The sequence below is a fragment of the Odocoileus virginianus genome, chromosome 14, assembly GCF_023699985.2.
Source record: "Odocoileus virginianus isolate 20LAN1187 ecotype Illinois chromosome 14, Ovbor_1.2, whole genome shotgun sequence".
NCBI lineage: Eukaryota > Metazoa > Chordata > Mammalia > Artiodactyla > Cervidae > Odocoileus > Odocoileus virginianus.
Window position 1 is genome coordinate 34263894 of NC_069687.1, and position 25190 is coordinate 34289083.

The following is a 25190-nucleotide window of genomic DNA, read 5'->3' on the forward strand; positions in this document are numbered from 1 at the left end:
GGGAGGTTTAAGAGGGAAGGGACGTATGTACATCAATGGCTGATTCATGTTGATGTATGGCAGAAATGAGCACAACATTGTGTTGATTATCCTCCAATTAAGCAGTAAATGAAGCAGTGAAAAAAACGTGCTTTTGAAATTATTTGTATTGTGATCTCTCAACAATCATGTTCATTCTTGAGAATTTCTGTTAAGTGAGGAAAACTAACTTAAATTTATTTACAAAAGTGTGAGAAGTTTATTAATAAAAAGAACAAAAATTAGTGAAGACATGAGAATTGACATTTAATTAAATTTAATTATTAGTTATAAATTAGGGTTTTAATAATTAAATTAACATTTAATTATTGACATTTAATTAAAATTTATCAATATTGAGTTTGCATTTTTCCCTTGTACTTTAGCCTTTCTTTTTTCTTTTTCTTCTCCTTCTCCTCCTCCTTTTCCTTCTTCTCCTCTTTCTGTTTAAGGATTGTCAGACCTCTTCAAAAACTCTCAGATCTTAAGTATCATGCTATCTAATGAATAAAAGTGTACAATCAGCTCTGTTAATTAGCTTATTATGTTGGTTGACTTATCTTACACAATTCATTAGGCTTGGTATTAAATTTGGCCGTATGAAATTCCTGGGTTTTGGGTTTTGTTTTGTTTTTGGCAAAATATGACTTAATAGAGACAATTTCACATGATTTAACTTAATGGTTTTTGGTTACAAATACATTTTTCCCTCTGGAGGTGTAGAGTTAAATCACAAAGCTAAGACTTAAAAAGCAGAGATCTGTGCTTGTGGTAGGTGTTCGGCAAATTATTTGCAGAATGAATGCGTGCGCGTATTCACGAATGACTGAACAAGACACAGGAATGTAAACAAGAGCATAATTGCGTGGTACAGACCCGTGGTAATGGAACTGGCAGAACGTATTCATCATATGAAGAACTGTGACAATTACTTTAAAGTCTTTTTAACCAACACTCTCTTTTTAATTCAATTTTGTTTTGCTAGCCAGAGATTGGCATTAGCTGTGTGAGAAAGAAGTCCTGATACTTCACTGCTGACTCTCCTCATTAGGGAATAACAAATGGAAACATCATGGGAAGTGAAGGAGAAAAAGAAGCATTGTGGATTTAAGAGAGAGACTTCAGAGGTTGGTAGGCTTTTCATGAAGCATGTTGCTTTTCATTTGGCAGCAAGAACTATCTCTGGAAGGTTGCTGGTGTTTTTCTTTCCATATGATCCCAGGGAAACCAACAACTCTATTTTCTTTTTTTGACTGCAATGCTAGAGAAAAACAAAAGATTATCAAATCTTAATGATTAATAGAGCTTCAATGTTGGGTCAGTCCACCCATCCATTTACTCACCCTTTTATCCTGTTGAACCATGATACACCAGATACTGTCCAGGTGCTGGGAAGACAGTGAGGTTTAAGATATAAGATGCATTTCCAAACTAGAGGGGATGTTCATCTGGTGTTGGGAGAGTAAGTGTGATTAGTGCTAAAAGAGCAGGGGGGGACGTGGTCAGCACGTAGTTAGAAAATGGATGCCTGGAGATGCTGGAGGAGATTTCATCAGAGGTGTTAACTGACCTGGGTCCAGAATAGAGGTTTGTAACCTTGGCTAAATAGATTAGAATAACCAGAGGATTTAAAAGAAGAGAGAAAGAAAGAGAGAAAAAGAAAAGAAAAGGTAGAGAGGGAGAGAAAGAAAAAAAAAAAGAACCAAGGCAACCCAGGATCCACCACACAGGTTCCAGTTTAATTGATTTGGGGGTGGATATCTGTTTTGTTATATTTCTATTTTGCCCTTAAAAAAAGCTAATAGGTTAATATCAGGTTAATATTGATACAGTTAGCAACTAGATTGAGAACCATTGGTATGGGAGAAATAGAAACACATAAGGAGAGGGAGGTTGGATTGGTTGAAGGAGGAGAAAGTTGCAGAGTCTTCCATCCTAAGTAAATAGTATGCAAAAAGAAAGATGACGTCCTAAGGTTTTCAGCCTCATGATGGGGGTCAGTCCAGTGTATGTGGAAATGTGGAATGGAGCTTTCTGTAGAAAACTGGATGCCTGGAAGTGCTTCCATGAGGGAAAGAGTCAGCAAGAAAGGTTTCACTGTGGTCTAGTGTCTCAGCGAGGAACTCATGGTCAGGTGTGAAAAGTCAGCCAGAAGACACCAGTGTTTTCAAGCATGTGATGTATATAGGAGGAGGGACCTTGACTGTCATTATCCATGAATACAAAATGTAGAATCCAAATAAAGAAATTTACATGAAAAACTGGTGCAAAGTGATAAAAACAACAGGATATCCCTAGAGACAAACAACCCTAGAATTACCATCTCTACCCAGAATATACAAGGTTCCCACAGGAAACAAATTTCACTGAAGACTAGACCTGAGATTAAAAAAACTATTAATACTCAAGGGAGAAAAAAATGCCATGAGAATGAGTATGTGTAGAAACCATATATTCTAGGCCAATCTGAGAGAGACTTTTATATGAACATGTTCAGCATGTTCACAGGGCTTCCCTGGTAGCCAGTAGGTAAAGATTCTACTTGCAATTCAGGAGATCCGGGTTTGATCCCTGTGTCGGGAAGATCCTCTGGAGAAGGAAATGATAACCACTTCAGTATTCTTGCCTGGAAAATCCCATGGACAGAGGAACCTGGCAGGCTATAGTCCACGGGGCCGCAAGAGTCGGACACGACTTAGTGACTAAACCACCACCAGCATGTTTAAAGAAATAGAAATAGGAAACATCCAGTAGGCCAGGAAAGAAAAAAACAGACTTAAAAAAAAACCCACTCAAATATAAATTAAATTTATTTATAATTAATTATAATTAGTTTATGATTAAAATAAATTTGAGAAAATTCTCATTGGTTATAGGGTATAGTCTATATGTAGCTGAAAAATTAGAAGATAGAACTGAAGAAACTACAGAAAGCTGAAGGATATTCCACAAATAGAGAAATAGGTAGAAAACAGAGGTCCTGAGTATGAATTTTTTGCTACTAATGCTGCTTGGAATACAGAACATAGGATTGACATTTTAGATAGGTGAAAGACAGAGTTAGTATATAGGATAAATCAGTTATCCTAAAATTTCTGAGAAGTATTAACATGTATATTGTCAGCATATTCTTGAGTTTCTGTGTTTGCTAAGGTGGGTTCTCCTTGCAGTCCAAGGGATTCTCAAGAGTCTTCTCCAATATCACACTTCAAAAGCATCAATTCTTTGGCGCTCAGTTTTCTTTATAGTCCAACTCTCATATCCATACATGACTACTGAAACAACCATAGCTTTGACTAAACAGACCTTTGTTGAAAGAGTGGTTGAATGATGAACTTGAGGCTGTGAAATCTTTGAGGAAACTGCATAATTGTTTCAGACATTTTGTTGTAGGAAACTGCTTATTCAATAAAAAAAGTAAATTATGATTTTCAAAAGAAATTAATCCAGCTAATCTTGTGATAATTAACCATTGAGCTAAAACTTACTTTTCTATTAGTATTCTAATTAAAATCCTCAGTTTTAGAAAGATGGCTAAAGTCGCTCCTCCTTGAAAAAAGCAAAATATTGAAATACAATTTCAGATGATTAGCTGTAAAAAGTGAAGAATCTCAGTTTTCTTGGTCTGGAGCCTGCCGGACTCCTCTGTCCATGGGATTCTCCAGGCAAGAATACTGGAGCGGTTGACATTTCCTTCTCCAGGGGATCTTCCCAACCCAGGGATCGAACCTGGGTCTCCTGCAATGCAGGCCAACTCTACCATCTGAGTGACCAGGGAGGATAGTAAAGTTAAAATTAAAAAATTAAAATTCAGTAAATACTATTTATGTAGATTAAAAAACCATCCAAAACAACATTGGATATTTTCCCATTGGCACAGATGTATTTGGAAAAAGTGAAAAATATGGACCAGAAGGAAACACTCCTAACTTAATGAAAGTGACTGTAAGCGGAGGAGGGTAAAAGAAGGTGAGGAATAGGTGAGGGAGATTAAGAAGTACAAAGTATGAGTCAGGGGTACGGAATGTAGTCAATAACTGTTTAATCTTTGTAGGGTGACTGATGATAACTAGATGTAACATGGTGATCCTTTTGAAACATATAGACATATCAAATAACTATGTTTTATAACAAGAACTAACATAGTGTTACAGGTTGATTACACTTCAAAATCAACTAAACAAACAAACAAACTCATAGGGAAAGAAATCACATTTGTGGTGACCAGAGGATGGGGGTTGGAATAGGGGAAATTGAATGAAGATGGTCAAAAAGGTAAAATTTCCAATTATAAGATAAATAACTGCTTTGTGTTTCCATTTCCTTCTCCAGGGGATCTTCCTGACCCATGGATCGAACCCAGGTCTCCTGCATTGCAGGCAGTTTCTCTACCATGTGAGCTACAGGGAGGACCTCAGGGTATAAGGTACAACACGGTAAATATAATTAATACTGCTGCACATTATATGCAAGTTGTTAATGGAGTAAATCCTGAGTTCTCATCACAAGGAAAACATATTTTTTTCCAATTCTTTAATCTTGTATTAATAGATGAGATGATGGGTGTTCACCTAACTTACTGTGATAATCAGGTAAGTGAAATATCAGTCAAATAATTATGCTATACTCAAATTCATACAGTCCTGTACATCAATTATATATCAATAAAACAGGAATAAAAAGACAGTAACTGTATCTGAGTTGTGTGGGAGGCAAGAATCAACCTGGGCTTTTTGCAGGGAGATGATGTGATACAAAGTAATCTATTGTATCTGTGATTATTTTTGTTATAAAGGGGTTCTGAAATATTTATTGTATATATATATTTACACAAACACACACACACACATATATCCACATGGTGAGTTCCTGGATGTTTGTTATACTTCTGTAAACTTATCCCTTTATGTAAAATTTTTATAACTAAAAAAGTAACACAATCATTACAATTTATTGTCTATAGCTCTACTTAGAGGAAGAGGTAGAGGTTAACTGTGTGCTAAATGACACATAAAGGCTGATTTGTCCATTTCCATTATTCATTTTTTATCCTCTGTTTATATGGCTAATCTGGAAGCTTAGTGCAAATTAGTTGAAGAACTAGCTTTCAAATTAAATAACTCCCAAATGCATATTTTTTTCCTTAATGATGTTAAAGAGGTTGTTCTCACCTTTATAAATTTTCTATTTTTTTATTTCACAGGCCACTCCCTTGAACTCTTTTGGGCAGGAACACACGCATTCTCCATCCAGCAGAACCACAGTCCCTGCATTTTGGCACGGTTGGCATTTCCTTAAACTGAATTCATTGACGTAGTCTTCAATGGCTCTTTCCAAATTTTGTTTCTTGAGGTGTGCATCTTTCATTTTCACTGGAATCAGCTCATATATCGGAGTCAGCTGCAAGAGAGAAAAACATTTAATTTTAGGTCTTTTCCTACTGACTAATATTTTAGTTTATGTAATATTTTTGACTAAATTATTTATTCTTCGATTCATTAATTCAACAAAGGCTTATTGAATGATTATTATTGTCAGTATAATGTTAGCTTTTAAGACCTGGTGGCTCAGATGGTAAAGAGCCTGCCTGCAATGTGGGAAACCTGGGTTCAATCCCTGGGTTGGATAGATCCCCTGGAGAAGTAAATGGCAACCCACTCCAGTAATTTTGCCTGGAAAATCCCATGGATGGAGGAGCATGACAGGGGGTTGTGAAGAGTCGGACACAACTGAGTGAATGACAACAACAACATAATGTTAGCTTTTAAGCCTGTACTAGTGATCAAAAGTAGCCATGATCTCTGTAATCATGGAGATCCCATTATAGAGATAAAGTGTGTTAGGCACTCAGTCATGTTCGACTCTCTGTGACCCCATGGACTGTAGCCTGCCAGGCTCCTCTGTCCATGGGATATTCCAGGCAAGAATACTGGAGTGGGTTGCCATTTTCTTCTCTGGGTTGTGGGTGGGGGGTCTTCCTGATCCATGGATCAAACCTGGGTCACCTGTATTGCAAGTGGATTCTTTACTGTCTGAGCCGCCAGGAAAGCCCATTACCGAGGAAAGGAGACTGATACTGCAAGATAATTTACTGACATATTTATTGTGAATCTTTTTTGCTGCCTTTTTTCTGTCTCCTCCTTCTGGAAGGTAGACAAGTGCTTGCAATCTCTTGTCTAAGAGGAGGTTTATGTGTGATGCCAAGTCCAGAATGTCCCTAAAAACAAATTTTTTATTACCTTTGAGGGAGAGCTTTCCTCCAGTCCAGGAAGAGGATAGACTTAGCATATACTTCAAGTAGCAGGAACCATAACTAGATCTCTAACAGCTGTTTTGGCAAGTAGCAGAATCTTTGAAGGGCCCCTAGGGAAGGTGGCTATCAGGGACCAGGCTACAGATTTGTCAATGTCTCCAAAGCACAGTCTTGGCATGGAAAGTTTGAAACAATTTGATGTCAAGTAAACTTGTAAACTTGAACCATGAGGTCATCAGGGTGACCACAATGGACTAAATACCTTCATATATCATATCCTTAATTTCCCGAAGAGAAACATCTGGACAAGCAAGAACCACCCTGAACCCATCCAACAAATGAATGATGGATGGATTTTCCAGCAGTATGGAAGGGTGGAAATGTCAAATTTAATTATACCCAAATAAATGAAGCAAAGTGATTTATTTTGTACCCTTAAATTCCTGGAGTAAGATACATAGTTGCCACAATTGAATCAGGGAAGTTTGGAAAAGTTTTCCTGAGAAAATGAGTATGAAGTTGAGATTTGAGGGTATAAAGACAAAAAGACTACTCTAGTAATATAGTGAAGAATTAAAAAAATTCTTACAGTAGAGTTATGTTACATATATAACACATATAGAATATATAGAGTTATGTTTTATAAATCTATATAAACCATATATGGGCTTCCCAGGTGGCACTAGTGGTAAAGAACCAACCTGCCAATGTAGAAGACATCAGAGACTTGGGTTCAATCCCTGGATTGGGAAGATTCCCTGGAGGAGGGCATGGCAACCCACTCCAGGAAGCTTGCCTGGAGAATCCCATGGACTGAGGAGCCTGGCAGGCTATAGTCCATAGGGTTGCAAATGAGACCCTTTGGTGGCATAGTACTTTGAAATGAGATAGCAAAATTTAGAAGAAATTAGAATCTGAAGACTCAAGAAAGATGAGATTAAAAAATATACCACAAATTCCTGCAAAAGAGCAATGATAGATTAAATAATGTTAACCAATCCTTTTTCTGAGGACAACGAGAAAAGCTGAACAAGTAAATAAAAGTGAAATTTAAAAATCCCCTAGAAGACCCTGGAGAACTAACAAGATAACAAAAAAAAACGGCTAGGCTAAGACCAGGGAGGTGGTGGAAATTCAGTGAGGTGAGATCAATACTTTTGGGTCAACAGTCCCCTTGACACATTTCCTAAATCAGAAAGAGGAGCTAAGAAGTAGGGCAGCATGTTACTGGGCTGGGAAAAAGATTGGAATTCAGAAACAACAAAGGTAAACAAGTTGTGTTTTTGGTTGAGACTCAAGGACCAGAGCCCTAGAAGTAAGAGGGAATTGGAACTGAGGAAGCCCTGGCAAAGACTGCAGCCAGTTTAAACATAATCCTGAGTCAGTACCCCAGAAGCTTTTTAAATATAAATATGTAGTTTCTTTGGAAAAAAATAAAATCACCTCAAGCCTTAAGCTACTCTGATAGAATCCCTAGCAATGTGGGAGATATGAGTTGGATATCTGGTCAGGGAATTAAGATTCCACATGCCATGGGGCAACTAAGCTTGTGTGCCTCAGCTACAGAGAAGCCCGCATGCCACAGTGAATGTTCCTGCATGCTGCAATTGAGACTTGACACAGCCCAAAAGAAGAAAATAAATTATATAAAAAAATAAAATAAAAAAACTAGAAAAGGGACTTCCCTGGTGGTCTGTGCTTCTAATGCAGGAGATGCAGGTTTGATCCCTGGTTGGGGAACAAAGATCCCCACAAGCCACATGGCACAGCCAATAAAAACAAAAAAGAATGCCACTCAAGGGTGAAAGTCCTCCAGTGAAAGAAGACGTCTGTAATACTGTTATATGAGAATAGGCTCATATCCTAAATACATCAAGAACTTCTACAAAGTTCCCACAACTGTCCCCCAGCAGAGTCTTTTATGAATTAGCATGTAGGATTCAGATTCCAACTCTGACATATTTAATTGGAAGAAAGAAACCTCTTACCAGTGTTGCCACATTAGCACAAACAGCATAAGTATGTGGTGGAGTTGTTTTGATTTTCAAGAAAAGAAATCCTTCTTGTTTTTACCCTTCAAAGGAAAGTCAAGGCCAGATAACTGAAGATACAGGACTAGAGGGTCACAGAGAAAATACAGTTTGGATGAAATTCATAAACAGTGTTTAAAGAGATAAAAAGAAATGACGTGCAATGGCAAATAGTTTCAGAGGAGCCCCTGGAGTCAAGAATCCCAAAAGAAGACAAAGAACAATGAAAATGCACTTCTTGAAGTTTGCTTTAAGAGCCGCATTTTTTTCCCCTGGTTGAACTTTGGCCTTCTGTTAAGTAAGAAAACAGTTTTCATTGTTCTCCCATACTAACTAACTGTTCTCTTTCTACCATTTTCAGTAGAGGTTTCTTTCTCCCAAGTAAAGATGTCAAAGTTAAAATCTGAATCCTATGTGCTAATTCATAAAAATTATGAATTTTCAGTAGATGTAATCTATCATGTGACATGCTAAAATACAATGAATTTACAATACAGTTTAATATTAACTACACTTAAGTCTCTTAATGTCAACTTAATGAAACTATATGAACCAAATGTAGTTTGTTGAAAAAGTGTTTTATTTTAAACTGCTGTACAAGAGAGTTAGAGATGATTTTTACTATCTCACTGTAACTGTAATGACTGTAGTGTAGAACACTGGTACCACACCTCTTTAAAATTCTTCTGATGTTTTTTAACATCTGGTGCATCGTTCTAAGAATTGCATGATAAACAAAAATGGTAGATCAATTAACTCATTCTTACTTAAAGTTGCTCCCGAAAGAGCTTAATAAAACTTGACATGTGGGTGGACAAGAACTGCTGAGGGAAATGAGGGAAAGGAGAATTGAGACTGCATGGCAAAGGCGAAATGAAGGCAAAAGCAACAAAAATGCACAAAAGTCATGCAGGAGGACCCATCAGTGCACAAAGTGAGTAAAAAATTTGGTTATATTTCTAGTGAGTTGAATAAGACAACTGAATTTTAATAATTACATGCATGTAAGAAAAGCTCACCTTGATTCCCAAGAGAAACAAAATGATCCTTGAAACTGAGAATGAAGAGTAATATCTCCCATGAGTTCTCATAAAGGGGACGTTGTATTATGTAACATCCTTTCAGTAAATAAAGCAAGCATAAATTCACTTTTATAATGCAAAAATAAAACTCTGCAGGAAGTCAATATGCTATATGCCACCTATACCGATCCATCTCTACTGCTACTGCTCTAGAGAAAATCATAAACTTTGTATCTTTCAGGCAATCCTTACTAAATGTAATTTTGCTCAGCTGACATTTTAATAACTAGTTTGTGGCAGTAAGCTAAAGAAACCACAGTTCAGGTATTCTATTGAGACAAAATGTAGAGCCATTTGTGTTAATATTCAGACAAGTGGGAAATGGAAATAGTATATTTTCATGAAAGCTGAAGACTAGACAAAACTAGTAATGGAAGGGTGACCTAGCTTATCTCCTCTGCAGAGAAAGGCTGAAGGACAATTCTTGGGCTGGGCTGGGCCAAGACATTCCTCAAGAAGTGATCTGGGGTCTGCTGAAACACACACAAACAAAAGGGTAATCAAAGCCACTGCATTTTACTTAATATAGCATGGTCATAGTTACTTTGGTGTGGAAAATAAATGTAAATAAAACTAAGTGCTTTGCTTAGAAAATCTCAGTAAGATATTTAAGCAGCTTTTAATTTAGACTGATGTAACTTCCTCATGTTTCCTCCAAGAGAAACTCTTTGCAACATAAATACCTAGGTAATTGATGTAAACTGTTACAGAGAATTAAATATAAACCAATTTAATATGGGTAGGGAAGGGATGTTCCCATTTTTTGCATAACTGAATAGACAGGCCAATTACTTTATTATGGTCATCCCAATATTTGGACATGTCATCATACACAGACAATGGAATGCTTCAATTACCAAAGAATAAATCCATGACTATAGATTGTTCAGTTATCTCATGGAAATGCCAATTAACCAAAGGACTTTACATTTATAAGAGCGAAATAACTTGGAATCTATTTCAAGATTAAATTAAGCGTTATCTCAAGTCTCTTGAGAGATTTAAAAGCCATACAGAGTCAATAAAGTTCATGTTATTTTACTATTTTCTGAATTTATTCTATAGTAAGATGAATTTAAGAAGTGTTTCATGGTGGACTCACTATGGTTGACTTTTTCTCAGGTAGAGCATTAATATGAAAAATCCAAGCTCCCAATTCTTGAAGAAAGAAACATACAGATATTTTAGATAAAATGCCTACATGAAAGAGGAAGTCAGTCATATCTGACTCTTTGCGACCACATGGACTATATAGTCCGTGGAATACTCCAGGCCAGAATACTGGAGTGGGTAGCTTTTCCCTTCTCCAGGGGATCTTCCCAACCCAGGGATCGAATCCAGGTCTCCCACATTGCAGGTGGATTCTTTACCAACTGAGCTATCGGGAAGATGAAATACCTACTAGTCTAGAAATATGGGAGTCAACAGTTGTCCTTAAAAATAGGATAAACTGTATTTTGCATCCAGCCAGTAGTACTGAGCCAACAGAGCTATGAAGGTCTTTGAATAGTTCTAGTAAATTCAGTAGTAAGTCTTCAGCAGATACTTTATTGACTTGAGATTTAAAAAATCAGCAGCTCTAGGACATTCTGGAGTGTAATGCCAAGTAGGCCTTAGGAAGCATTGCTATGAACAAAGCTATTGGAGGTGATGGAATTCCAGCTGAACTATTTAAAATCCCAAAGATGATGATGTTAAAGTGCTGCACTCAACATGCCAGCAAAATTGGAAAACTCAGCAGTGGCTACAGGACTAGAAAAGGTCAGTTTTCATTCCAAACCCAAAGAAGGGTAGTGCAAAAAAATGCCCAAACTATTGTGCAATTGCTGTCATCTCACATGCTAGCAAGGCTATGCTCAAAATCCTTCAAGCCAGGCTTCAGCAGTACATGAAGTGAGAACTTCCAGATGTACAAGCTGGGTTTCAAAGAGGCAGAGGAACCAGTGATCAAATTGCTGACACTTGTTGGATCATGTAGAAAGCAAGGGAGTTCTAGAAGAACATCTCCTTCTGCTTCTTTGACTATGTAAAGCCTTTGTGTGGATCACAACAAACTGGAAAATTCTTAAAGAATGGGGAGTACCAGACCACCTTACCTGACTTCTGAGAAACCTGTATGCCTGTCGAGAAGCAACAGTTAGAACTGGACATGGAACAATGGACTGGTTCAATATTGTAAAGGAGTATGACAAGACTGTATCATGTCACCCTGCTTATTTAACTTATATGCAGAGTACATCTTGCAAAACAGCAGACTGGATGACTCACAAGCTGGAATCAAGACTGCCAGAGGGAACATCAGCAATCTCAGATATACAGATGATACCACTCTAATGGCAGAATGTGAAGAGGAATTAAAAGAGTCTCTTGATGAGGGTGAATAAGGAGAGCAAAAAAGCTGGCTTGAAACTCAATATGAAAAAGCTAAGGTTATTGCATCTGGTCCCATCACTTAATGGCAAGTAGAAGGGGAAAAAGTGGAAGCAGTGACAGATTTTCTTTTCTCAGGCTCTAAAATCACTGCAGATGGTGACTGCAGCCATGAAATTAAAAGACACTTGCTCCTTGGAAGGAAAGCTATGACAAACCTAGACAGCATATGAAAAAGCAGAGACATCACTTTACTGACAAACGTCCATAGAGTCAAAGCTATGGTTTTCCCAGTAGTCATGTATGGATGTGAGAGTTGGGCCATAAAGAAGACTGAGTGTCGAAAAATTGATGCTTTCAAACTGTGGTGCTAGAGAAGACTCTTGAAAGTCCCTTGGAGAGCAAGGAAATCAAACCAGTCAATCCTGAAGGAAATCAATCCTGACTATCCACTGAAAGGACTGATGTTGTAACTCCAATACTTTGGCCATCTAATGTGATCAGCCAACTCATTGGGAAAGAACCTGATGCTGGAAAAGATTGAATGCAGAAGGAGAAGCAGGGGGTAGAAGGTGAGATGGCTGAATAGCATCACTGACTCAACGGACATGAAACTGAGCAAATTCCAGGAGATAATGGAGGATAGGGGAGCCTGGCATGCTGCAGTCCATGGGGTTGCAAAGAGTTGGACATGACTTAGTGACTGAACAACAACAGCAATAGAATATGATAAATTATTATTAAGACCTCCTCAGAGAACAATCTCGGATCCATACAAGAACAGTTGAACTTTCTTTGTAGAGATGAGAAGACAAGTCAGTTCAGGTGTCCATCTGAATGTAAGGGCTTCACAGGTAGTGCAGTGGGAAAGACTTCGTCTGCCAATTCAGGAGACACAAGTGATAGGTTTGATCCCTGGGTTGGGAAGATCCCCTGGAGGAGGAAATGGCAACCTGTTGCAGTATTCTTGCCTGGAGAATTCCATGGACAGTGGAGTCTGGTGGACTACAGTCCATAGGGTCATAGAGTCAGACATGACTGAGCACGAATGAATGCATGAACTGAATGTAAACTTCTACATAAATAAATTCTTTTCTTGTTTGTTTTGGCCAGTCGGCTTGTGGGATCTTAGTTCCCACACCAGAGATCAGACGTAAGCCCTTGTCAGTGAAAGTACAGAGTTCTAACCTACTAGACGACCAGGGACTTCTCAACCAATTATTTTCCTATTTAAGATTTTCTGACAGATTTATTTCACTGAGTTCAAGATAATGAATATAAATATTATTTAAATATGACAAAATAAAAGTGGCCTCTTCTGATTTTAATTTTGATTAACTTGTTTCTTCTCTTTATCCTAGCTTTTGAACAAAAATTTGAAGTCTTTCATGGACGTGTTTGCACATTTACAACTGGCTGGATTTTCAGATTTCCATCACAGTTTTGCAGTTTCTGAGTTTCTCAATCACGTAAATGAGGTAGCTTTGGTGGTTTCACTCCCTCTTTAAAGACAGTAATGAAGATGGAAGAAACCCAATTCTCCAATAACTAATCCTATCAAAAATGTCAACAACTTTATAGCTCATTAATAAAATGGAAGTATGGGTCAATCAAAGATAAATTTGACCTGAGGGAAGAAAATTGTGTAACTGACAGGGAAAAAGAGCTCAGACAGTAAAGAATCCACCTGCAAAGCAGGAGACCTGGGTTCAATTCCTGGGTTGGGAAGATTCCCTGGAGAAGGGAATGGCTACCCACTCAAGTATTCTTACCTGGAGAAGTCCATGGACAGAGGAGACTGGTGAGTTACAGTCCATGGGGTTGCAAAGAGTCAGGACTGAGCAACTAAAACTTTTCCTTTTCACTTTTATAGAAGAAAGTAGGAAAAATACTTTCTAACAATATCAGGAACAAAATAAGCAGTAAAGGAAAACAGATACCTTTTTAGTAGTTAGTTTGGGGAGAGAATGATGAGGCTAAATAATTTTGGCAGTTATATTTTTATATTAATAGTTATAATGTCATTTTTTTCCTTAGGAATAAGCACCAGACTGTAAAGTCACAAAAGGTTTATAAACTGAAGACTATTATTATCAAGAAACAGAAAGGAATGGATTTCCTAACCATGAGAATTTCTCATCCTTGGTCTTACTTTCTGAGAACTTATAAACTTTTCTTTCACAAAGGCCCCTGATAAATAAGATTCTCCTATGTTGCAAAGGGGGGTATGATGTCACCTGAAGGCAAGGAGCAACTCACACAGATGGAAGGGCACTGACAATTCCTGGGCAGCTATTTTCTACCAATCTGTGCTATAGTCTCTATATAAGCAATCATACTAAGTCCTCAAAGTAAAATGGAGCCCTGGAGATCTCAACGTCGCCGAAGTTCCTCATCTAGTCGGGAACAGAGACTGAGACTCAGTCCGCAAGGGTCTGATGCCCATTCCCCACCTTTCTTCTATGCCATGCTGCTTTCAGGGATGGGTATGAGTGAGTGACTTTGATACTCACATGTCTTTCAGATGAAGTTACATTTAGTCAGAAAATGATAAAATCTTCTATTTGAAAATAAATATTTCTTACTTTTTGGCTTATGAGCACCGGAGCATCATTTAAGGAAGAGGCCCAGTTTACAAAGTCAGTCACATCAATCATTCTGGCTCCTTTGAGAAGTTTCTCTTTCAGCTCAGTTGCATATTTTCTGGTTCCTCCTCTTATGAATGTAATAACATCATCGAAGAAGTCAGCCTCTGGGTTCGTTTCTGAGAAGAGAAAGAAGACATAAGTAAAGCATGTATAGTTCTGTGATATTTGATAAATATTTATTGAACCCTTTAACAAGGTATAGTTCTAGTACATTTATTGAATTTTACTTATAAATATTACTCAGGTAATTTTTTCACCCCAAATCTCCAAGGGTAATTTTTACACTTGATCTTAGCCAAAAAGCCAAGAAGAGATCCAAGGATAACTTTTATTAGTAGGCAATTATAGATTTCAATCCTTTTAAAGAAAATATAAATGGAATGATATTTGAGATACATTAATAATTTAAATGAACATGAACTTGGGCAAACTCCAGAAGATGGTGAGGGACAGAGAGACCTGGCGTGCTGTCGTCCATGGGGTTGCAGAGAGTTGGACATGACTGGGTGACTGAACACACACAACACAATAATTTTCAGTTCATCACCTAAGCATGGGCACACATGGGGACATGAGGATGAATTTTTTATTTTATTAAAAAAATAAATTTATTTACTTTTGGCTGCACTGGGTCTTCATTGCTGCATGGGCTTTGCCTAGTTGTGGTGAGCAGAGGCTAATGTCCAGTTGCATTGCATGGGCTTCTGATTGCAGTGGCTTCTCTCGTTGTGGAGCACGGGCTCCAGGGCACATGGACTTCAGCAGTTGTGGTGCATAGGTTTAGCTGCCCCACAGCATGTGAAGTCTTCCCAGACCAGGAATAGAACCCATATTCCCTGCACTGGTGGGTAGATTCTTAACTACTGGACCACAAGGGAAGTCCAACATGAACCTTGACTGCATGCATTTTTTGTTGAAGACTTACTTTCAAAATTATATTTTATATTTTGTATAAATTTTCTTTGACTTTTATTATTATAAAATATAAAAGAATATAAAAAAAGAATAAAATAAAAAGCAAAATTTTTTTCCACCACATTTTTTTTTTTGCACATTTCTCCCTCAGTCTCTCCCAGACCAAACCACTTTTAAAAAGATTTGGGTGAATCATTTAGAGTTGTGAATTTTTTGAACTAAAAATCTAATTTCCAGAAGATATTTTTATCCTTCCTTATTTTTATAGATGAGAAAACTGAACCTCAGAGAGGTGGAGTGACTAGCTCAACATCACACAGTAAGCTTCAGGGTCAAATTTTGAAATTATGACATTTGATGGCAAGGTCAGCTTTCTTCTCACTTCAGCAGTAGTTTCCATTCATGACCACATGTTCGTGACTGGTATGCTTTTAAAAATATTAGGTTTTCCTCTCCTCTACTTCTCCACTATCAGCTGACTCTTTAAAGGTGAGTCTTAGGCGCTTGCATTTCTGAGAATGCTCTTAAGTATTTCTGGTCAGAATGAAAAATTGAGAACTCCAGCACCACTCTTGATTATAAATCTGCCAATGATTAGCAACAGAAGTAATATTTATACCAAGCAATTTGTATTTCTTTAAAAAGTTATGTATTGACTTACGTTAAGTATGGATTAGGGATTTTCCCATTTTCACCCAGTTTTATTGAGATATAATTGACATACAACACTGTGTAAGTTTAAGGTGGATAACATATATATATTACAAAATGATTGTCACAAAGTTTAGTTAACATACATCACCTCATATGGTTACAAAAATGATTTTTTCCTTGTGGTGGGAACTTTTAGGATCTATTCTCTTAGCAACTTTCAAACACACCACACAGCAGTGTTAACTAGTGTTAACTCATAGTATGTGCTTATCTTATAACTGGAAGTTTGTACTTTTTGACTAGTTGGGTGAGGATGAATTAGGGATTTTGAGTCAGGTCGAAAATGAGAGTGTTAAGGAGATGGCTTTGGCCTTCTCCTCTCTTGATGGACACAGACAGCACCTCCGCTAGGCCATTCAGAAGCTTTGGTAAAATTAGGGGAAAATAAAACTTTCCTCAAGATATTTTTCTACCATTGGTATTCTACCATTGCTATGACAAATATACAAATCTTCAATGACCACTGCCAGAGTTGTGCACTTCAGGGCCCAGCCGTTGACTACATGTCCCCAAGTTACTTGTGTTTATAGCCATTTGGGAAACACTATAAAGATAAAATAGTTTTGGGGAATTTCCTGGCAGTCCAGTGGTGAGGACTATATGCTTTTACCACCAGGGGCCCAGGTTCGATCCCTAGCCAGAGAACTAAGATCCCACAAGCTGGTGTGGCTAAGCCAAAAAAAATAAAAAGAAAGAAAAAAATGTAAAATAGCTTTAAACACTTTTAGTTTTTTGTTTTGTTTTTAAATAAAGAATTGAGACAATAAAGAAGACTCATAGTGACAGGGCAGTTCTCATGGACATTTCTTTCTTTTTTTTACCCTAGTAAGTTAGATCATACTTACCCATTTCACCCATACCCTTCTTTGAGCAAAGGTTTGAACTAATATTTCCTGTAACTTCAACTCCAACCCTCAGAGACAGATCCAGATTAAACCCGAGGCATCTCTGTACATCCCTCAGTTCAATACCTGTTTAAAATATTTAGTTGGAAATTATTAGATAATATCTATCAATATCATCAATAAATTCCAATTTTGTTATTTTGTAAGAAACATACTGACTTAGATTCCTAGACATTATTACTGAACTCAACTGTAAGGTTATATCTGCCCCGCTTTGCACTCATACTAGAATCTAGTGCTCTCCTTTGACTTTGCTTGTCAACTTAATTGTAAAGGACAAATATATTTACTGCTTGTGAAAAGGGACATGAGTCAGACAAGGGTGGTTATTGTGAAGACCTTCATCTCTAATACCATAAAAGGGAGACAATGTCTAACATGTACTGAATGATTATGTGCCCAGCATCATTCTAAGTATTTTGTGGAATTAACTAACTTAATCCTCACATTAACCTCTGGAGATAAGCTTTATCATTATCCTCATTTTACAGATGAGGGTACAGAATCATGAAACAGTTAAGGAACCAGCTTTGGGCAGATGGTTTAAATACATGACACTTTGTTCTAGTCCTATGAATGCTCTTTAGTAGACACTGGTCTTGGGAGCTGACTCATTGTGGTGTGTGGATGCTCCAGTAATAATGAAGAAAAATCCTAATATTTACTTGAGGATATAATTTATTGTCTCTTCCCCTGTTTAAAAGAGGAAATTATTTCTTTAAGAGTAACTGTCCAGGCCTCAGCTCATTTACCCTATGCTCTTGCTCTTATTTATCATTTCCGATCACACACACGTATATAAACATGTAGTTATTTGTCCTGGAAGCCAAAATACTTTATGAAAAGGAAAGGGATAGGCTAAATTAATCCCATGGTGGATTAGAATCTCAAAGTGAGATTTAGAAGTAGATACCTAGGGCATTTAGTCATTCATTCATTCAACAAGTGTCTTTGGTGTACCCACAATTAGTGAGAATTTAAGAAATGTTCTGTGGAATTTTCAATGGGGAAGGAGGAAGGAGAATAAAAAGGAAGACAATGCTAGAAATTCAGAATACTAAATTTCCAACCTTAACCTAAGAAGCATGAGAATTCTAACATGAGGATGAAAATACCTAAGAGATCCCCAAAGCTTAGATTCTCTACCTCAGCTGTGGATCTTTCTATGACCAGACAGAGTCTGGACATCCCACACTGAGGTGGAGGATGTGACTTGTTCCTTGGGTGTGGCAAAGTGGAAATGTAAGAAGAGTGACTTTCTCTTCAAAGACCCAGGGTTGACCTAATCATCTTTGTCTACTAAGGCTAGAAGGTACATAGATGTAAACAGGTAGCTCTAAGTTATCCATGATGAAAGATTTCAACCTGTGGAGTTTTTCACCAAAGCAGCTCTTAGCCTGAAGCGCTCTTTGTGATTTGATCACCCTTCTCTTCTGATTTTCAGGTTATTTAAGACACATCCCTTTTGTGCCCTTTCTCCATGTGATATCTATCAATATAGCCTACCAGCCAGGGCTCCTAGAGACCTATTTATACCATCTCTCGGAGATAGCCTTGTGAGGCAATATAAGCCAAGAAACATCATACTCCACTTCCCCTGGCAATGCTTCTACTGGTCCAAGACTGAGGCATCAAAAACAATTGGTTCTGGCCATTCAGATTTGTTTCATCTACAAAATGTTTATCCATTGTGGGGACAGGTCAGACTTTAGGATCAGAACTGAACCCCCCTTTTATTTTCACTTGACACAGAAGCTAAGGATAAGAAGCATAGAAGTGATTTTGGCAACATTTCCTTTGCTAAGAGATACACCCCAAAACTTTGAGAACAGAGAAAAAAGATATGCTGACATCTATCACCTCTTTAAAGAGTATTATAATTAGCCATAATTACCCACAAAATCAATAATTAAAATTTATTAACATATAAAATTTGCATTTAGTTTATTTTTAAAAGACTTTGAGGAAGTCTTTAGGCTAGGATTTTAATTATGTAGATCACAGACCTATTCTGTACATATGGCAGACATTGAGGATCAATAAGAGTCTTTTCTATGATTTCAACTGTGGTCAGAAACCTACTCAATATGGACCCAATTCAACTACCACTCTATGGTTATAATTGTTATCATATGAGGTAAAACTAATTTTCCACACTTGCTTTAGACTTATATGATGTTACCAGTGCTTCTTCCTTCTACTCTGGGAGAAACTTTACAACATTTTCTTTCCAATTCTCAAGAATACTTTGAAGATAATTGGCACAAATATAATTCAACCAGTCTACAGATTAAGCAAGAGGTTATATAAATGATGTCTCTTGTACTTTCTTTCACCTTGTAAATAGTGCTGTGGACTGTGTTAAGTCGCTTTGGTCAGGTCCCACTCTTTGTGACCCAATGGACTGTAGCCCACCAGGCTCCTCTGTTCTTGGGATTCTCTAGGCAAGAATACTGGAGTGGGTTGCCATGCCTTCCTCAGGTCTATTCCCAACTCAGGGATAGAACCTGCATCTCTTGGGTCTCCTGCATTGGCGGGTGGGTACTTTACCCACTAACCCCACCTGGGGAGCCCTTTGTAAATAGTGCTTCACTAAAAGCAGCATCACCAAATAACATTATATTGCAATATGAATTTGTGCATTTCTCAATAGCCTTGTTGAGTAGTACATGGCCAAGTTATCTTGTTTGAAGTGGAAGTCAACTTGCTGTTTGATAGGATTTTAGAGGTCAAAAGTCAGGGAAAGAATTTTTTCAAAGAAGCAGGTTATAGAACTCTACCATTATTTTTAGTGCTAAACACTGGAAGAGGTTAGTGCTAGAAATAGTGGTTGATTCAAACAACATTGGAAGCTAGAGGTCTATTTCTCAGTATACCTTTCTGCTCCATGGACTTTTTATCCAAAACATATACTAGTTCATATAATCCTCCAAGAGACCCAGAGCTACTGTAGTGGGTTCCATAGGTTTCCAAAAATGCAAAATATTCCCCTTTTTCATAAGTAGTTGGCAGAGTATTTATAGAATCCAAGAAAGTTGTTTGCAGCATGACATCTCGACTTCTCATCACAAATCTTCCCAGGTGAACTTTTCCTTTTATGTGCAGATACATTTTTTCCTTTATTGCAGAGCAAAAGAAAAGAAACATGAATTTTATCACCCTTATTTCAAATTCAAAACTCACAAAATTTAGACTTTCCATAGTCAATACGTTTTTTAGCCATGACTGCAAGGTAACACTTTAACCCATATGAACGACAAACTAAAAATCCTATCAAAAGTGTTGATGAAGATGTACAGAAAATGGAACTCTCATGTATTACTGGTGGAAGGGTAAAATGGTACAACCACTTTGGAGAACTGTTTGGCAGTTTCTTAAAAAAGTCAACACTCCCATGGCCAGCAAATTCATTTCTACTAAGATCAGTAAAAGCAGTTCACAAAAAAATCTGTAAGAGGCTTTTATAGCAACTTAGAGCAGAATAGCTTAAAATGGAAAATGACAAATGTCCACTGACAGGAGAATTAATAGACAAATTGTAGTCTATTCACACAAAAGAATACTATTGAGCAATAAAAGGGAATGAACTACCGATACAGCAACAATACAAATAAATCTCAAAAATATTTTCCTGAGTGAAATATACACCAAAGAGTTTACACTGTATGTGTGCATGTGTGTATGGTTGTTTCAGTCGTGTCTGACTCTTTGCAACCCTATGGACTAAAGCCCGCAAGGCTCCTCTGTCCATGGGATTCTCCAGGCAAGAATACTGGAGTGGGTTGTCATACCCTCCTCCAGGGGATCTTCCCAACCCAGGGATTGAACTTGTCTCTTATGCTCCTGCATTGGCAGGAGGGTTCTTTACCACCAGTGACACCTGGGAAGCCCATATACTATATGACTCTATTGTATTTATATAAAGTTCTAGAAGAGGTGAAACTAAGCTGTGGTCAGAGAAACCTGGTCAGCAGTTGCTTTCTAGGTGGTAGGGGATTGATTCAAAGGGCATGAGGGAATTTTCTTGAGGAGATGGAAATATTTTGCATTTGTTTGAGGAGGTGGTTACAAAGGTGGATATAACAGTCAAAACTCATGGAACTATATGCTAAAATATTTTCATTTTATTTTATGTAAATTATACCTCACTAAGTTGACTTAAAATGATAACAATGGAAGGATATGTAGACATTATATATGAAGCCCAATCTTATTTTACATACAAGGAAACTGGGATACAAAGGTATCAAATTATTTTCCCCAAATCTGTGGCAAAGATTGGTCCTGAAAACCAAGGTCTCAAGCCTTTCTGTGCCTTCTCCTAAGTCCTCTGAAGCTTTGGTAACAGGGAAAGCAGACAATGTTTTAAGTAGTTTTTAAGTCAATCTAAACACCTCAGCACTTAAATGTTCCCAGGGATGATGGCTTACATTTCCCAAGGAAAACTGGGGCAGTGACAAAGAACTATACGATTCAATGCTATAGACTGTCCCAGGCAAAACTAAACCACAATTGAGATCCCATGGTTTTGTGGAAGGTTCTTTTAAAATTTTCCTGCTGTAGTTGTGGTGAACACATGTTGATTGCACAGGAGTTTAAAACATTTTATTATTTTTTTTTAAAGGCGGATCTTGGTATGTATAAACATCACAGCAAACTTTTTTATGTTTTAGAAGCTCAACTGTTTACACTGTAGGACTTAACTTCAACTGATACTGGGTGATTCAGTATCTAACAAGAATCTTAAAAAAACTTATTCCATATTTTTATGTTTTCCATTTGGTTAATTGCATAATAATTCTTAACAAAATCTCAAAGATGCACAAAACATATTTGAATTTCTTTTCATTTGCTAACATTGAGAGGTGTATCTTGTCAGAAAGACATTATATTCTTTGGTTCAGCTTATTTTAGATCTTGGATCATTCCCATCCAAATCCATTCTTGTTTCTTCCAAATTAAGGGAATAAAAATAATTTCTTGGTTTTACTTGTCTGACCACTTGCCATCCATTTTTTTGCCCTCACTGTGTTTAGTCTCTCAGCCATGTCCGACTCTTAGTCACCCCATGGACTGTAGACCACCAGGCTCCTCTGTCCATGAGGATTCTCCAGGCAAGAATTCTGGAATGGCTGCCACGCCCTCTTCCGGGGATCTTCCCAACCCAGATAATGAACCCATGTCTCCCGCATTGCGGCTGGATTCTTTACCATCTGAGCCACCAGGGAAGGTCAAGAATACTGGAGTGGGTAGTATTCTATCTTCTCCAGGAACTCTCCCCAGCCCAGAAATTGAACCTGCATTCATATCTGAATGCAGGGGTCTCCTGCATTGCAGGCAGATTCCTTACCAGCTGAACTACCAGGGGAGCCCAATTAGAAGCAAAATTCCTTTAAAGAGTTTTCTAGTCTGGTTGTTTCCAATTCTTCTCTTCCCATTTTCTCTTAAATCTAAACCAGTCAGGCTGCTGCCTTCTCCGCCCCCAACAAAACTTCTATTTTATTCAAAACCTCTTCTGAAGGTGCCAGCGATCTTCATAATGCTAAAGCCAGCGGTCACTTCTACATATCCTCTTACATATATTAGTACATTTGACACAGTTCATCACTCTTTTCTTTTTTGTCATCTAGGATAGTGCTTCTCAAAACATACAGTATAAACATCTAGAGAATCTTGTCAAAACGTAGTTCTGACTCAGTAGGTTTGTTGTAGGGTCTGAGATCCTAACTTCCCAGTGACATTGCTTCTACTGGTCACAGAACACACTTTGAATAATTAGGTTCTATGGCATTACCCTGGCTACATTCTCTTTCCTTCACTCCTCTTTCCTCAGACCACTTTCTATTGAAGTTTCTTGAGTTTAGTCTTTGATCTTCCCTTTTCTAACCACACTAATTTTTTAGTGGTCTCACCAAGGCCTACAACTTGAAGCAACCATCTATATATTTTGTTATTCAGTTGCTTAATTGCATCTTACTCTATGGGACCCATAGATTGCAGCATACCAGACTCCTCTGTCTTCCACCATCTCCCACAGTTAGCTCAAATTCATGAGCTATCTAGCCATCTTATCCTCTGCCACCTACTTTTTCTATTGAACTCAATCTTTCCCAGCATCAGGGAAATGAGTAGGCTCTTCGCATCAGGTGGCCAAAGTACTGGAGCTTCAACTTCACCAACTGCCCTTCCAACATATGTTCAGGATTTCTTTCTTTTAGGATTGACTGGTCTGATCTTCTTGCTGTCTCAAAAGTCATCTGCAGCACCACAATTCCAAAATATCAATTCTTCAGCTCTCAGCCTCCTCTGTGGTTGAACTCTCACATCCATACATGACTACTGGAAAAATCATAGCTTTGACTATATGGACCTTTGTCAGCACAGTGATGTCTCTGTGCTGTCTAGGTTTGTCATAGTTTACTTCCCAAGGAGCAAGCGTCTTTTAATTTCATAGCTGCAGTCACCTTTTGCAGTGATTTTGGAGGCCAAGGAAAGATAATCTACTTCTCCTTCTTTTTCTCCTTCTACTTGCTATGCAGTGATGGGACTAGATGCCATGATCTTAGCTTTTTCATGTTGAGAATTCAAGCCAGCTTTTTTACTCTCCTTTTCATCCCCATCAAGAAGCTCTTTATTTCCTCTTCACTTTCTGCTCTTACAGTGGTATCATCTGCATATCTGAGGTTGTTGATATTTCTCCCAGCAATCTTGATTCCAGCTTGTGAGTCATCTAGCCCAGAATTTCACATGATGTACTCTGCATATAAGTTAAATAAGCAGGGTGACAATATATAGCTTTTTTTTTACTCCTTTCCCAATTTTGAACCAGTCAGCTTTTCCATGTAAAGTTCTAACTCTTGCTGCTTGACACATGTACAGGTTTCTCAGGAGATGCGTAGGGTGGTCTGGTATTCCCAACTATATAAGAATTTCCCACAGTTTGCTGTGATCTACACAGTCAAAGGCTTTAGCATAGTCAATGAAGGAGAAGTAGATATTTTTCTAGAACTCCCTTGCTTTCTCCATGATCCAAAGGATGTTGGCAATCTGATCTCTGGTTCTTCTGCCTCTTTGAAACCCAGCTTGTTCATCTGGAATTTCTCAGTTCATGGACTGCTGAAGCCTAGCTTGAAGGATTTTTAGTATAACCTTACTAGCATGTGAAATGAGTGCAATTTTACAGTAGTTTCAACATTCTTTTGCATTGTCCTTCTTTGGGATTGGAATGAAAAATGACATTTTCCAGTACTGTGGCCACTGCTGAGTTTCCTGAATTTGCTGACATGCTGAGTGCAGCACAACAACATCTTTTAGGACTTGAAATAACTCAGCTGGAATTCCATCACCTCCACTAGCTTTTTTTGTAGTAATGCTTCCTAAATTTCACTTGACTTCACACTCCAAGATGTCCAGCCTTAGATGAATGACCACACCATCATGGTTATCTGGGTTATTAAGGCCTTTTTTGTATAGTTCTTTTCTGTATTCTTGCCACCTCTTCTTAATCTCTTCTGCTTCTGTTAAGTCCTTACCATTTCTGTCCTTTATTGTGCCCACCCTTGCATGAAATGTTCCCTTGATTTCTCCAATTTTCCTGAATAGATTTCTAGTCTTTCCTATTCTATTGTTTTCCTCTATTTCTTTGCATTGTTCATTTAAGAAGGTCTTCTTATCTCACCTTTCTATTCTCTGGAACTCTGAATTCAGTTGGATATATCTTTCCCCTTCTCCTTTGCCTTTATCTTCTCTTCTTTCCTCAGCTTTGTGAAGCCTCTTCAGACAAACAGCTCACCTTCTTGCATTTCTTTTTCTTTGGAATGGTTTTGGTCACTGCCTCCTGTACAATGTTATGAGACTCCACCCATAGTTCTTCAGGCACTATATCAGACCTAATCCTTTGAATCTATTCATCACCTCCACTGTGTAATCATAAGGGATTTGATTCATGTCATACCTGAATGGCCTAGTGGTTTTCTCTACTTTCTTCTTTTTAAACATGAATTTTGTAATAAGGAACTCATGATTTGAGTCACAGTCAGCTCCAGGTCTTGTTTTTGCTGACTGCATAGAGCTTCTCTATCTTTGGTTCCAAAGAACATAATCAATCTGATTCCAGTACTGACCATCTGGTGATGTCCATGTGTAGAGCCATCTCTTGAGTTGCTGGAAAAGGGTGTTTGCTATGACTAGTGTGTTCTCTTGACAAAACTCTGTTAGCCTTTTCTCTGCTTCATTTTGTACTCCAAGGCTAAACT

The 25190-nt window shown here is 37.8% G+C and overlaps 1 protein-coding gene across 3 annotated transcripts in view; it reads right to left on the reverse strand.

Moving 5' to 3' along the window:
- Positions 1-957: 957 nt before the first annotated feature.
- C9 (complement C9) overlaps positions 958-25190 on the reverse strand; it is a 62487-nt gene continuing 38254 nt past the window's right edge. The window contains exons 7-12 of one of the 3 annotated variants that reach the window (XR_002313333.2): positions 19812-20052; positions 16876-17001; positions 14339-14517; positions 5190-5418; positions 1362-1406; positions 958-1279 (exon numbers count right to left, since the gene is read on the reverse strand). Coding sequence is in view for 2 of the 3 variants with exons in the window: in XM_020890357.2 (XP_020746016.2) it covers positions 5203-5418; positions 14339-14517; positions 16876-17001; positions 19812-20052 (762 nt within the window). In the remaining variant the exon portion in view is untranslated. Of the gene's footprint in view, positions 1280-1361; positions 1407-2810; positions 3782-5189; positions 5419-14338; positions 14518-16875; positions 17002-19811; positions 20053-25190 lie in introns of those variants that run through there. The other 2 variants (XM_020890357.2, XM_070476615.1) reach the window with 2 other exon arrangements.